Here is a 15,384-nt window from a genome sequence, read left to right on the forward strand (position 1 = left end):
GTCTTCCATTTGCTTCTCATATCTTTGCCCTCGCTATGCCCCTTCTTCTGTTCGTTATTTGTTGGTTGGTTGGTTGGTTGGTTGGTTGGTTCGTTATTAATTAGAAGCTCGTTGACGCGCAGTTAGACTCCAGACGGTTTCTTTTTATATCGGACACGCATCGTTCGTAGTTCGCATCGGTGTAATTAGCGGAAGTGCCGTTTCAGGCGACGACAACGACGGCAGCGATGGCGCTCGAGAAGCACAAACAGGAGGAAACAAGGCGTGGCTTTAGCATTTGTTAAAATTGATTTACGGTCAGCACCGAGAACTAGTCTTCCAGTTGACTGACAGAGATATATCGTGCCATGAACAATTAGTCCTTATTACAGATTTTGGTATCGTCGAACGAAATAAACTACGAGTTTCGAGTGTCGTGATTAAACTCGTACCTACTCGTGCATGTGGAAGCGTATGTCGTTAGACTTACAATTAGCCAAAGGATTCTGAAAAAAGGAAAATCCTAATCTCGCAAGATTTAATAACAATAAAAGTAGCTTTATTTAATAACGTTATAAGATTATAGATAATATCTTTCTTGCTGTCGAGCTTGCTAACAAGTTATTCTACCTGTATATTAGCAGGCACTAAGCTGTATCTCGATCTTTTACGTTCTATCTGTTACGTATGCGCATATATCGTAGAAACCCGTCATGTATTAACATTGGGATAAAGATCTAGGATGGCAAAAAGTTGGCGGTAATCCGTTAAACGAGTTACGCCTATACCCTACGGATGATCTACGTCAAAGTTGTTACGTAACGCAACTAGAACGATAAAATTCATTATACGTAATAACAGAACGTAGTAACGGAATCCATTTAAAGATACAGCGCGTGCGAATAGAACGGGAAACACGAGTATAAAAATGTCAAAAATAGCGTCGTCTAATTAGAAACAGTTGTAACCGCGTCGGCTGCATACCGAAATAATCTCTAATTACACGAGTCCGTAATTAACGGGAGAAAAATTTTCGCGCGGTAACGTTTGTCGTATCCCGAAGCAATTTCATCGATAAGGAGATAACGTTTGGCGTCGACACGCCCACGCTTTGCAGCTCGTGTATCCAATTACCCCGTCGTAGCCTCAGACGGCATAAATGTTCCTAGCGAGAGAAATGGAAAAAAGAACGGACGAAGGGGGAAGAGAACGAGTTGGGAGGGCAAAACTGGAGATTCGACCTAGCGTCTAAATTATAGGTCATGGCAAGTTCCTTCTATAAAATGTGGCCCGTAATTATTTCACGAGTAAAAATAAGAATACGAAGGTGCGAATTGTTACGTTGGTATCGACCAACTTTTCGGAATCTCGGTTAATTTCCTTTTACCCTTAGCCGATAATAAATTTCATCGTCGTAACGAAAGTTCTTCTCTTTCGCGTTAAAGTTTCGAAGAATTTTATCGGCGTACGATCGAGCGGTTCAGCAAGTAGAACAAGAAAAAAAAGAGTCAGACAGACGCGCGCGGCTAATAGTCGCCTTTGGTCCCGGTCCTTGCCGGAACAAAAAGAAATCGAGAATCGAAAGTAGTCGAGCGAAGAAACCAAGGGATGGAAGGATCGACGAAAGGGGAAAAAAGGAAAGGGAAGAAAGAGGAGGAGGAGAAGGAATCTCGGGAGACAAGAAGAAGAGAGGCAATGAAAGGCTGCGCGGAAGAAGTAGAAGGGGAGAACGGTGTCGGTGGATTCTCACCGCGAGTGCCACAGTTTCTCTCGAGTTTTCTCTTCTTTTTTCGTCGGCGTCTGGTGCGGCCGGCGGCGCCGATTTCGAGCTGCGGCTGCTCCACGGACCTACGAAACACGAGATGCGGCCTGCCGAGCACCGAGTTCCGGTAGAGTCCGGCCGTGGCACGGCTCTCGGCGCCGGCGTCTTCCAGCCGAACCTCCAGCCGAACTTGTTCTTCTTCCGGGGACACGGCGACTGGTTCCAACCAGAACTCGCCGTCATCGCCACGCAGCATGCCCGCCTGAAACACGAAACCAACTATCTCGTCTTACACGGACTCTTTGTTCCGATTCTATCCAGAGACAACTACCGAGATTGCGTCATAGCGAGACCGTCTACACGGGATTTTCTCTCGGTCAAACGTGTTCGCGCGATAGTTTCTGTCTACCGAATTCGTCGCTTCTGTTTCGCTAATGTGCATTTTCTCGGTCCGATGCCGTCCGCTGTATTCTCTTCCTCGAGATCCGTCCTTGCCGTTCGAAATGTCGCGTTATTCCAAGCTTGTAATATTTAAACTCGGTTCTCTTACGTTGACTTTGTTAGTGACTTTGTTAGTCGTCAAAGTCTTTCGACGTTCGATAATTATCAAATTATTCTTTACCAAAGTCTGTCTTAAAAACTAACGCCGAGCTTTACGTTTCGTTGCTACAACGATTACATTTTCTTTCACATCCAAAATTTAGCGAATCTGACTATATAAGAGAAATTTCACCTATAAAGACTTTTCGCGTTAAAGCGATGGTTATTACACTCGAGTAGTAATCTGTGCTTCTATCTCAATTGTAGAACTTGCAACTATTACGAATGTAGTTAAGTACTTTACCGCAAAACTTTATGCAGTGCAATAGAATTTTATGCACGTTGCATAAACACCGCTTCTCTCTTTCTCTCTCTCTCTCTCTCTCTCTTTTAGGCGTTAAATCTCGGAAGAAACATTCTGACAAAAATCTAAATAATTTAACGCGTTGAAGCAATGTAAAAAATAACTTTCCTAAACGGACAACTGTTGCTCTTCTTACGAAATCATTCGTTCTATGTTCATTTCGATTTGTCATTTCAAGAATAACCCTGTTTGTTTCGCCGTGTCCAGCCATTTGCTAGTCGGAGATCGAAGAATAGCCGTTTCGGAAGGCGTACGTAGAGGCGGGCCTCGTGGGTAACACCTTGGAAACGAAAAACGGTATAATGAAAATCGGTTTCGTTCGATGCCGGTACAGATTACCGCGTTTATAGCTGTGCCGCGTCATTAATCATTCTCGATCGTCGATAGTGTTCACCGTTCTCCGTCAAATAGCAATTGATCGGCGGAACACCCATCGTCTGATTTCGATTTACAAATTCTCATTTTACGCCCACTCTTTCTGTTCGCTTCTTCCGCTATCGCTCTCTTTATCTGCTTCCCCTTTATCGCTGCCGTTACAATCGAGTACAACATCCACCAGCCGTATAGATCCACTCGATACGAATTTCGAATTCGCGCCTCATTTTTCACGCGTCCTTCCGTTCTTTCATTAAAAATCTCTCGATCGCGTCGACCGTTTATCGTCGTTTCCAATTCGCATCGTTCGATCCTAACGATGTTAAATCGTCAGTCGACGTGTCAAAATTTAAAAAACGATCTCTCTCTCTCTCTCTCTCTCTCTCTTTCTCTCCTTGCTCGGTAGAAAAGAGCGATTCGGAATAAAAAAATTTTTATCGGTTGGCGAGCAACTTTGGTCGAATAGCTGTTCCAACGGGCATATAATTTATACGAAGAATCTTAGGAACGAAATCGGAATTCATACGAGAGTCCTATAAACCGAGAATTCCGTGTAAAAATATGTAGTGGGAAATAATCGATTGGAGGAGGAGATGCAGCTAGGTTGGCGCGGTAGAAATAGGTAAGACGGCCAGGCGAAGGGCCTGAAATACAAGTCGAGCGAGCCAGGGTTGGCCGTGTTTCAACAATTCTCCGACGCCGACCGTGAAAAATCACGGCGCCAGCCTTACAAAGAGGTAAGCCCAACTCCAACAGAGGCACCGCACCGTTGAAGGACCGCAAAGTGAAAAAGGACCGAGCGTGATTCAGCGCCGCATGGGGCCTCACGGCTCGATCCTTCTTCTCTCCTTTCCTCTTTTCTCTTCGTCGCCGTTCCCTTTCCTTTCCTTCCTTCATCTTCATCTTTTTCTCCCCCATCCGCGGCTACCTTTTATTTTTTGCACCGTTTCTTTTCATCTTAAGCGCGCAGAAACGCCGATCGACTATATAAGGAGTGATTTGTTGCCGTGGTGGCTTCGACGCTTCAACCACGCCACGAACATTGTCGTTCGTTCGGTTAACGATGCGCTCGATTTTTCTCTTCTCTTTTCTTTTCAATCGGCGCTCTTTATTCCCAATATGAGATCGGCTTCGTTCGCCGAATGCGTCACGACACCGATTCGAGAACGATTTCGGAGCATCTTACGAAAAAAGTCGTTGAATGGTAATCAAGTCTGGAGGAGCGCGAACGCGTTTGTCTATCGACCTTTACACGTCTTTTAAAATCTTGCTACGATAGGATTTATATCGTGGATATTAGAAATTCCGAATCTCTTGATTCTTACAGGTCGAGCTTTATCGAGAAAATAACTCTGACATTCCGCAGAATGTTCCAAAGGACGGTAACGCAGGATACCGCAAAGTACCATTGTAGCGAAAACGTGAATTGGAGCGACAAAGTGACAGGTTTACAACGGCCTAGGGTCTGCGTACTTCAAAGAAAATTCAATTTTCTACGTCATGTATTTCTTCCTTTCTTTAACCGTCCGTCATCCGGAAACCCCGAATATTTAAGTCGAACGGAGAGAGAGAGCAAGCTGGAACGTTATTCGCGGCAGACGTTCGGTGGCTCGACGCGACGTTGGAGCTTTCGAGCGACAACGTTTCTAGTTTATAGCGAGATACTTCGCGGCATATCGCTAATGGATGTTGAATTTAGAAGTTGAATGGACGTTAAATTTATTTGTAAACTCGATACGTTTATTAGCTAGCCGGTCGGATCTACGTAAAGCGCCATCCATATAAATTCCCTGTCCCTTTTGCTGTTCGCGAGTGTGCGTGGAACCGGTTAACTGCAAAGCGTTATATGTATTTATCCGTAACCTTATCCCCTTAAGATTCAGCGCGTCGCTTCCGACTGCCTCATCGGATTAATCCGGATTTATCTCGAGGCGAAGGTGAACCTCGGTCTCTCGTCGACGGAATCGATTGCTCCGTTTCGACGTTCGTTTCTGCGCCTTCGATTGGCGCGACGTTAATCAGGTGCCATTGTTACGCTCGCGTCTCGAATCGAATTCTTCGATGGAATCGCGCGGATTACGATCGAGCAGGCTTTGGAGCCGGAATGTTTCCAGCCCAAGTATGTAAATAGAACAGACGATGCGAGTAGATAATTGCCGACACTGGCAATTCTCGAGAGACAGTCTCGTCTGATCTAAACTTTCCGTCGGTGCAGCGTTGTGCGGTCGTGGTTGATCGGACGTTCGCTTTTTGCTCCGTTTCGTTGATAGAACGAAGCGATAGTTTCAACGAGTTAGCGAGTTGCGCGCGGTTGGCGCGAGGTCGGCAAAGACGATCCGAAACGGTCGTAGATCATTCGGTGTTCCCCGATAACGTACGATCGGAATCCCGACAAAAGAGCCGAGAAGGGGAGAAGCCGAAGCGCAAATTAAGTAATTTCGTCGTGGCGAGCTGTTACTGGAACCGGTGAATGAAAATGGATGATGACATTATCGATCGAACGATCTACCGGCCGTTCGTTATTTCGAGTCCGGCGCATGCGTGCCCTGCCGCGGCAATTCAATGCATCCAATCGCAAGTAAATATATTTCTATAAAGGTCAACCGTCCAATTTAGATGTCTGTTTGTTCGTTTAATTGGTCGGATGGCTGGCCAGCCGTTCTATGGCCCCGGCCGACTCCTTTTCGCGATGTACGCGCGCCGCCCCGTCTTCCCCTCCGTTTCTAGGATCCGATTAATTCAGTGCACCGGCCGATAATTTATGGCCGGCCATGCGTTACGCTCTGCACCTTCCTCTCTGCCCGTTTCGCGGCAAAACCTCTTCGTATCTGTCACACCTTCCTCTAATTGCCGCGAACACGCGAGATATCAGGCAGCAGGAGGACTGACTAGTCGCCTCTCGTGACGCCGCTCCGTTTCGAGCAATCCGATTCTCAGGGGGAAACTAGCTCGCTGACTGGTTCCGTTATTCCGTCGCAAAATACCTAGCTTTTCGTCGGAACTTTTAAAGTTTCCCAAGACCTCCTATACTCTTCCTAATAACGTTCACAGTGTCAAATAACGCGAAACTGGCTACTACGAAGTTTGTCTCTGATCTAAACCAAGGAATTCAATTTTATCTAATTTACTTTTTACCGAGGGCGGTTCTTCTCAAATATGTTGAATAACGTCCTCGGGGACGGGGAGGAGAGTCTGCCTTTGCTTCGAGGAGCGATACCAAGGAACGATCTCGATCGTTGTTGCGTTCGTGCATCGGTTACGACAAGTTTTACCTGTCAAAATTCCAGTAAAAAAAAAAAAAAAAAAAAAAGAAGAGAGACGGAAGCGAAAAAGAAAGAGCAGAGTAAACGAGCGATCGTCGATATCCCGGAGGAAGCACGGACAAAACCTTTGTTTCCTCTCGGTAAACGCGAGGTAAATGGAAAGATACGATAAGCGGTAACTACGCGCCGTAACAAATGAAATTATTTAATCGATTCGTTGGCAACAATTGGAACGATACAAGAGGCGAAGTTTTCTAAAGAGAAAGGCTAGAACGGTTGGCGCGAGCAGGGAAAGTTCAGCGTCTGGAACGAGGTTTTCGCGTAAACTATCGAGTTAATTAACGCGCGGTCGACACGGAAAGAAGGCACGGAGACGGGGCGTGAGGCGGGACGAAGGAGAGAGGGAGAGCCACGGTAGGTGGGATTAGCATAATGTGTCGGAAACCGGCGATCGGACTTGGTTCGACTCGATCGTAGTTAGTTAATGGTCGCCGAACAGTCGTTATTCTCGCGCGTGGCAATACGCTGCAACGATTAAGGCTACCTCGGTGTATAATCTAGCATATATAAATTATTGTTGTCCGACCAACGAGGTGTATCGATGGGCGGTCGCAATGCTGTCACCCGTCGACGCCCATGCTCGCAGTTGGGACCAGAGAACGCTCCGCGACGCTTACGCCTTTGAGTCTTTTCTCCTTTCCACCGCTTCGTGTCGCAAGTGTAAATCCACGTCCAAACCAACTGCAGCCTCTGTACCATCCGCGATTCTCGACAGCGGCTAAAGCTTGTCGATAAGCGTCCGCGTAACGCTCGTGACGATGTTGTCGATGCGGCTGACCGACCAGCGACCGACCAGCGACCGACACTGAATTTGTCTCGAGTCTACTCGCTTCGATTACATCTCTCGATATTGAATACAACGGGGAATAGATCGTCGATGCGCTTTTCACGCTGCACGTGTTGCGACCGAGATAAACACTTGTACGGCTTATTGAAATTGAATATCGGTACGCGTACATTCGAGTAGTACTAAACATACCCGTACGTTTAACGCCGGGTAACTCCTAGTCGACGTGTCCACTGGATCCGCTGTCGTGTCTTGTACGTTCCTTGTTATCCTATTCACTTGCTTCGATAGCTAACACTTTGTGTCCGTTACGTTGCTTTCGCTTAAACGAACATCGATTCTAACAAAGATTTTATTGTTACCGTGGAGCAACAAGCGTTCTATAATTTATACAGTATCGCGACAGCTTGGAAATTTAGAATTTGAAAATTTGAGATTATGGAGTATCGATTATCGAATCGAATTTAAGAGCGAGTCAAAGTTAAAAAGTTTCATCGGCGGTATCTCTCTACGTCGCCTGGTGGAAGTATCGATTGATTCGCGAAAGTCTCCTTTGTTGTTTCAGGATTTAAGCGTTTCTGCAATGCAATTTGTAAATTACAATTATGCCAACAGGCGTTGCTAATAAGCGACGATATTTTACGGTTAACAAGTTTTTATTATACCATAAAACACCTTGAAATGGACGAATCAATATCAATTTCCTACCACAATAGCGTGAAAATCGCGTTTTTCAGAAGTAAATACGCTCGGCATATGGCGACTCTTGAAGCAGTTGCGTAATCAAAATTTCAAAGAAATTTATCGCGTTACTCTCACGGAGTCGAGGTGATTAACCGTACGATAAATATCAGCAATTTATATGCCGTGAAGAATCAACAATCGGTATTTCGTTTCTGTAAACGTTGCAGCGTATTCGCGAGACCGTTCCTCCGTAAACTTTCCTCGGTATCGTTCATCGATCGCGCAGGTATGTTCTGCCGATTTGTCATCGACGCGAACGGTCGCTAACGAATGTCAAAGCTAATTGAATTTGATTGGCTCGACGGCTTGTAAAGTATCAAAGTTACACCAAGGAGACAATGCCCGTGATTTCTCACCTTTCCGATTCTTCGTCTCACTCCTTTGCTTTACACCCATTTTCGTAATTGCCCGAGGTCACCGCTTCCATACCCGTCCCCGTTGGATCGACCCGATAATCGCATCTGCGTCGTTTGCCAGCTCGATCCTCCTCTTTCTTCGTTTCTATTTCTTTCTCGTGACTCATCCGTCGCGGAAAAATGTGCTCTGGATCGATCCGGATGCCGATAACGACTAGAGATAAATTCATTAACGGCTATTTGTTCGTCAACCGAACACGCCTTCCTGAATTTCTTACTTCACTCGACTCGATTAAGCTCTATACTGTTATGCCAGATATGTACTCGATAATTGGAAAATTACAGAGTAATAGAAATTCCTTCGAAGCGGAGATTAAAAAGACGCAGAAGTAGAGTGCCAGCCGCGAACCTCGTTCTTATTCCGTAGAATTTTTATACTTACGTGCCGTTTGTGCTCTACACTCTCGATTCTGTTCAAGATGGAACGTGTTTGCAACATACGTGAAGAGACTCTCGCATTTTTCGCTCTTTCTGTCACGAAGATCGATGTATTTTAAAAATAATTTATAATATTTCTGATCTAATAAAGTCTCTGACCAACGTGCAAAGTTATTTTTGCGTCTTTCCGAAAAGATGCTAACCACCGTATCTATAAATCGTGAAATTTGATCGACGATCGAGCTTTAGAGTTTAAACTAATTTGCTACAATACGAACATCGATTCTAGTCAAATTATAGGATATCGACTTGTTGAAATTTGTTCTCTTCCCTTCGACTAGCTTCTAATTCTCCGCTGGATTTTAACTCTCTCTCCGATCTCAACCATCTCTATGGAAACTCGATTCGAAAATGCTCGATTCGCCAAAATGTGTTTTACGATTCGCATTATCCCGTTCCAGACAGCGACGTTAGCTTCACATTCGTTCCAATCGATAGATTCTTTCAGCAGGAATTATTTTCGGTAATCGGAAGCAAGCGTTGCTAGCGGTTCTTCGTCTGGCGACCTTCTTAGTGGCTACATTCGTTCGAATTATCCGTTCGTCGCGCGTAATACGTATGGAGATGTGCAGATTTCACGCGATGAACACTTTTTATGAAAAGTTGTTTCGATATGGCGTATAAGCAAGCAGCAACGTCTTCTTCCAAGCGTTGGCACCTGGACGGTAGTGTCGTGTTTGCGTCGACTTGTACTGGAAAAAGGGGTTAATTGCGTGACGGAGCCGAAGAAGCGGTTGCAAGACGATGTATCGATGCCAGTACCGGGATTACGCCCTTCTGCCCCGCTAGGATGTATTTTAACGAGACGATAAATTATTCGAAATGTCAATCGCGCGATATCGTTCGCGCGGCGCAGCCGCTCGTCGACTAATCGCGCGAAGGATCGAGAATGACGTCAGGCTGCGCGACCGATCGCTTGTTCCTCTTACGCTTGTTTCCTCGCAGAAGACAAGACGCATTAACCGCGAGCATGGGTGTGTACACTTGTCGCAACGCTGTAACAGCACGAGAGAACCGAGGTTACGTCCCTGATCCCCCATTTGAAAAACCCTTTTGCTCGCGACCGACCGGTGCGTTGCTCGTTAATTGTCCAGCTTCTCGCCGTTCAATTACACCCGGAGTCGTTGGTGCGATTGCTCGTTAGGCGTTATCGATCAACGCGTTGCCATCGCACGGCTCGTTCTCTTCTTTCGATCAAGTCGTTAGACGTTTCGACGGCATTCGATTTTTAAGAAACTCGCGTTTAAGCCTTAACAAATATTTGCTAATCGATCGAATATCGTTCCCGCGATTTGCCAACAAAGATCTCCGCATCGTACATCGTACATCGTACATCGTCGGTGTGATGTCGATTTTATAGGAATCGACAACGTATAGAGATTTGTTCACCGTTAGCCTCGGTAAGGTATAAATTCTCCGCGCCTTTCTTTCGTTACACGCGTTTCCTGTCAAGTAGCGAAACAGATACAACAGCCAGATCGCAACCGGTGAGTAACGACTCCTTTTATTTTATCCGCGATAGTAATCGGTTCATTCAGCGTAGAAGAACGTAACGCCTTGATCACGAGAGTTCGAGGAATCCGTTCCAAGGTGGATGGAGTACTAGTAACGAGATCAAGGAATGCACCGCTCTCTCGCACGACCATCGATAGCTGATCGCGAACGTTTCCGCGTTATACCGAGAAAATCGTGCCTTGGAAACTTTACGATTCGGTAGATCGATTTATTATACATTAAAAGGTATTACGAAAGGTGGTGAAGCGGTAGGTGTATAAAGTATCGTTGCGACAATCGTGCGATAATTCATTGATTCGGTGGATAGTTGTGTTTTGCAGTAGCGTGTCCACGAGAAGGTAAAACTTGGCATCGCGCTAAAGAAGAAATCGACACGCATCGAATACGTATGTAAAGAGCAGCCCTCCGGGGATGTGATATTTTTCGGGCCGATGTGAAATTACCGAGAGCTACAGAGTCATTACCGTAATTAATTACGTCATCGATCAATCACGGTGACATTAAAAAGAACGCACAACAGCGACGATTAAGAGTGATCGATACCGAGCCCATCGTCATTAAACTAATCTTTAATGAACACGCGGACGAGAGGCGTTCCAACGAAACGAGAAATTCTCGCATCTTTGCTGTCTGCCAGTCCCTGTACTTTCGAGCGCGTCAACGCGAAAAAGGAAGAAGAAAGTTGACGTTCCCTCGAGTAGCGGAACTTGATTTCTTGATAAAAGGCATGCGAGAGTTCGTATTCCTCGGGGTAGTTTCTAGAAGGTGGATGTAACTATTCGAGCTGCATAGAATAGCTTGCACAAGGAGGAGAGTAAACCGGGGGAAAGAGTGGACGGAAAAATCGATGGCGAACGAAGGAAAGGAAAGGAAAGGAAAGGAAAGGAAAGGAAGGAGGAGAAGAGGGAAGAGCGAGGATCTCGATGATGATAAATGCTTCCTGCGGAGAAACGTGATTTATGCCGTCATTAGAATAGTTGCCACGAACCTCCCGTGTAGGTGGTGCATAATGATCGCTACCACGGACCACTATGTACATGCAAACGCTCTCCATGGCTATCCGAGAAGTTGGCTTTTACAAAAAAGGCTCCCGTTGCTCGATGATTGCGACGCCCATAAACACAGTTCGCGACGGTACATTGGTTACTTACTATCCCCGTATCCGCGTGTTCGAGGCCTACTGCGTGTTTCCAATCTTCCAGCGACTAACCACTCCGGGGGACGTTTCGTTCGACTTTTCGAGGATGATCGTTCGATCGAGCCTCTTTCCAAACCCTTTCCAAACCGCACCGAGCCAATTGCGTTCCCACCGATCGATGCTAGAACTTGGGAATTGCCCGTAGATCCAATGCAAATCCTCGAATACTCTTAGCAAGATTTTCATCGTGATTTTTACCGTTTTAAACGTTTCGAAGGTCTGATCGGAATCCACGAAATCCACGAAATAAGGTATTCGTAGCGAAGCTTCTCGCGATTCTCAGAGTCTCGGGAGAAAGCGAGTGGAAGGTAGCGCACGGTACGGCTGACCTTTCATCAACGTTTTTTTCCCACTGGTGGAGATGAGTTAGGCGATCGATTAAAAGCTTAATTATCGAATGTAATAAGGACCACCCATCGTTCATTTAGATCCATCAAAATAGATACGCATTAATTGGACGAGGGGCAGCTCTCCTCTGATTACCTACTACCGATAATTATATGTTAACCACGTATTCAGATCCGGCTCGGCACGTACTCTGGAGAACCTGTTCCCCTACAACGGCGAACATTGAATCAAATTGCGTGCGCGTGCAAGTGTGTATACCAACTGTATTCACGCCTCCTAACCTTTCGCTGGTGGCTAGGTCTACGCGTAAATAATTAATTGCCGTTGGTCCCTACTAGATCGAAGCCATTGCAGCCACCGATGGTTGGCTTTCGTTTCTCTTACCACTGTGGACATCGTAATTCTATTTCTTTCCTTCGCCGTGGATTCGACGATGGTTCACGCTTCGGAGTATATGATATACCGATCGCGAGAAACTCGTAACTTATTCTTCGAGATACTGTTGGATCGTGCTACGACGTTAAAAAAGAAAAATTGCTCGTTCGTTCTAACCTGGCTCGATATTATGTCTGTTAGATTAGGTAAGATCGAGTAAATTGATCGAATAATCGAGACACGTTTCGATGAAGTATCGTTAGCGTGTACTCGAAACGTTCTTGTTTGCCACTAATTACATATATGGTAGGGGCAAAAAGAATACAGTAAAATGGTTCGATTCTCGAAAAAACCGATATCGGGGTCAGAAAATTAGACCGAGACGCTGAAATCGATCGGTACGCGTAAAGTTTTGAAAGGCGAGCGGTAAATCGCTAATCTTTATCCCTTCCTATGGTTATTTCCGATTTTTCCATACACGCGCCACATTATACACGCCAAATTACAAATTCCGATCGGAATATATTCTTTCACTGCCGTCCTTCGCGTTAAGTACAGTAGAGGGTTCTATAAATGGATATAGATAATTTAACCGACAAAGAAAACACGCGAAACGATACACGTTCCAAAAAGTTCGAATACACGTTCGAATTAAAAAATCAATCGATGAACGACTTAGTAATACACCCTGAAATCGGATAGCTGGAATATAAAAAGATATCTTGTTTTCTTTATAACGTATCACCGTCACCAGGCTTTCGTTCGGCTAAAAATTCTAGGAAACTAAATCAACGCGTGATTCTCGAGTCTCTCATTACCGCGAGACAGAGCCATAAATAATAATCGAAGCGGTTTATTAGGGGCTTATAAGCAGCTTATAAGCAGTTTATAAGCGCGACGCGTCATCTCTTCTTTTTCCGCGATTCTTCTCTTTCAATTGGTAGCTCGACAGCCACAATAACAACCTACAACGGCATGCTGCTTCTAGCTCCGGGATAACCGTTGAATATTTCTTCCACGAGATATCTCTTCTTTTTACATCAACGATATTTGCAAAATAAGTAGATTCCTCAAAGCGATTGCGTTCTACGTTCGCTTCGCTTAAACGCATTCATCCGAATTATTCTAATTTCCGTTAATACTCTTTGATCCGGAAAAAATTTAGATTTTGTCAGAAAGTTAAAGACTCGGGAACAGGGATCGATAAAGTTGACGTTTCGCGTGAGCAACGAAGACGTAAATTCGAGCAAGCGGCATTTTCGACGACACGGCGGTTTTCCGCCGAAATCGAAGATTCGGATCGTTGACGACGATTCCTGTCTTTTCGCGAACAGTTCTTTCGACGTTAACGACGCAATCACGTCCTATGGGTATATAAACGCGATTTGTCAAAGCAGCAGGCGTACCTCACGCGAGAAGATGCATGTCCATGGCGCATTTTGCAGCCGGCGTGACCGAGCCTATCGCACCTCGCGATCATTCCTGGAAATTTAATAGACGCGTTCCGCCGTTTCTTGATTCTTCGACGACGACATCCGCCAGCCACGAGAACTTCGTGCAATTCGAGATAACGAATAAAGAAACCACGCTCTTCGGTAGCGTCCAAACGATACCAACAAACCACCCGTTCTCTCTCGTTCTCCTATTCTCGTCGACGACGAATCGTGGTTCCCGTTTCTTCGCAAAGAAAGCCATGGCAAGATTCGCATGCTGAGTTCGTCGATCTGAACGATAGTGCTCGCGTTAGGCCTTGCCGCGCTTGTTAGAGATAGGTAGACCGACATTTGGAATTTGTTAACGTTTCACGAACATAGAGCAAGTGGATAGTTGCAAGTATTGTGTGCGGTCTTTGGGATAACGCGAACATACTTCGCTTCGCGTATAGTAGCAGTGCATCGATCGTAAAAATTCTGCAACATGAAAAATTACTTCGCGACATTCTCCTTTTTTCGTTTCTAATACGTATTTTGATTAAACGCGGTACAATTTCTTTCTTATAAGGAAAAAGTCACCGTTTCGAGTGGTTCGAGCAATCGATCTCTCGTCGTTGGATTCGACAAATAGGATTTATCGAAACAAATGTAAGCGACCTAATCGACTGCCATTTCACATTTGGTGGCCTCTCAGAGAGATTTGGCCAGGACATTGTTCCAAGAAGGTTCCACCGTTTCGATCCTAATATCATCGAGCTATCCAATAAACGTAATGCCGGGCTTTGAAATGTCCCGTGCCCGTAAGCCACTCAAGATAACAAAGGGATCACGGTACAGCATCTTGCGGGGACAGCAGCAAAAGGGTGGATCGGCGTGTCAAATTCAATTCTAACTCACGTTAAGCGGTCGCTATCGAGGGCGTACCGGCGAATTAACCCACCAGATAATACCATTATCGTGGAAGCCTGAAATTACTGAACATTACGTATCGATGCCAATTACACTTGGTCCGTTGGTGTGTGAGCGTAACTGCGGGCGCGTAACTGCAGACGCGCCAACCCGAAACGATTACTTCATTTACATGTCGCGTAAATACGCGTGGTTCTGCCACGTGGTCAGATCGGGTCCTCGTCGATTACGAACCATCGATTCCACCGAAAATTACTTCCCAGAAGGGCATACGCGAGAATCGACCAACGGATTTGTTGGCCCGAAGCTTGTTATCGGCCGTTAAATGCCACGACGAATTAATATCGCGCGCTATGCGCTACTATGCCGTGCTATCGTAATTTTATGACCGCGCTGGTTTCTACAATCTCTGTCGGAACTCGCCAAATCGAACGTCCATATTTTCTATTTCGATGCTTGTAACGACCGTCGTCGAAATAATATTTTTTAACAGGTTGCTGTACATGTACGACGCTCGAGACGCTAACGCGCCTCCGTAGTCCGCTCGAGACTTTGAATCGATTAGTTTCGACGAAGAGAATGTCGCGATACAGTCGGAGAAAGATGAAGTACCGCCATTAACGACATTTGTACTTGTACGTCTTAATTTTGAACGCGCAGTCTTTTAAAAATTGAGTTCGTGCTTTATGTTCAATGGCGTAGAGAACGCTTGCAACAGCCTAATATTTCAACGCGAATTCATCCGGAGAAACTGCGTAGAGGCGAACAATTTTTCCGTTTCTAAAGATGCAATAAATATCTGGTATAGCGAAACAGTTTATTTGCACGGCTGAACGTCTACCGGGAATAATTTATATCCATACTTTACCTGCGAGATA

General features: G+C 45.4%; 1 protein-coding gene across 3 annotated transcripts in view; it reads right to left on the reverse strand.

Moving 5' to 3' along the window:
* Positions 1 to 15,384, reverse strand: part of LOC117233276 (A disintegrin and metalloproteinase with thrombospondin motifs 7-like) — a 56,980-nt gene that overhangs the window by 9,383 nt on the left and 32,213 nt on the right. For all 3 annotated transcript variants that reach the window (XM_033493410.1, XM_033493411.1, XM_033493412.1), the window contains exon 4: positions 1,730 to 2,003. In XM_033493410.1, the coding sequence (XP_033349301.1) occupies positions 1,730 to 2,003 (274 nt within the window). The remainder of the gene's footprint in view (positions 1 to 1,729; positions 2,004 to 15,384) is intronic.

This window comes from Bombus vosnesenskii, unplaced genomic scaffold, assembly GCF_011952255.1.
Source record: "Bombus vosnesenskii isolate JDL3184/JDL3185 unplaced genomic scaffold, Bvos_JDL3184-5_v1.1 scf7180000013295, whole genome shotgun sequence".
Taxonomy (NCBI): Eukaryota; Metazoa; Arthropoda; class Insecta; order Hymenoptera; family Apidae; genus Bombus; species Bombus vosnesenskii.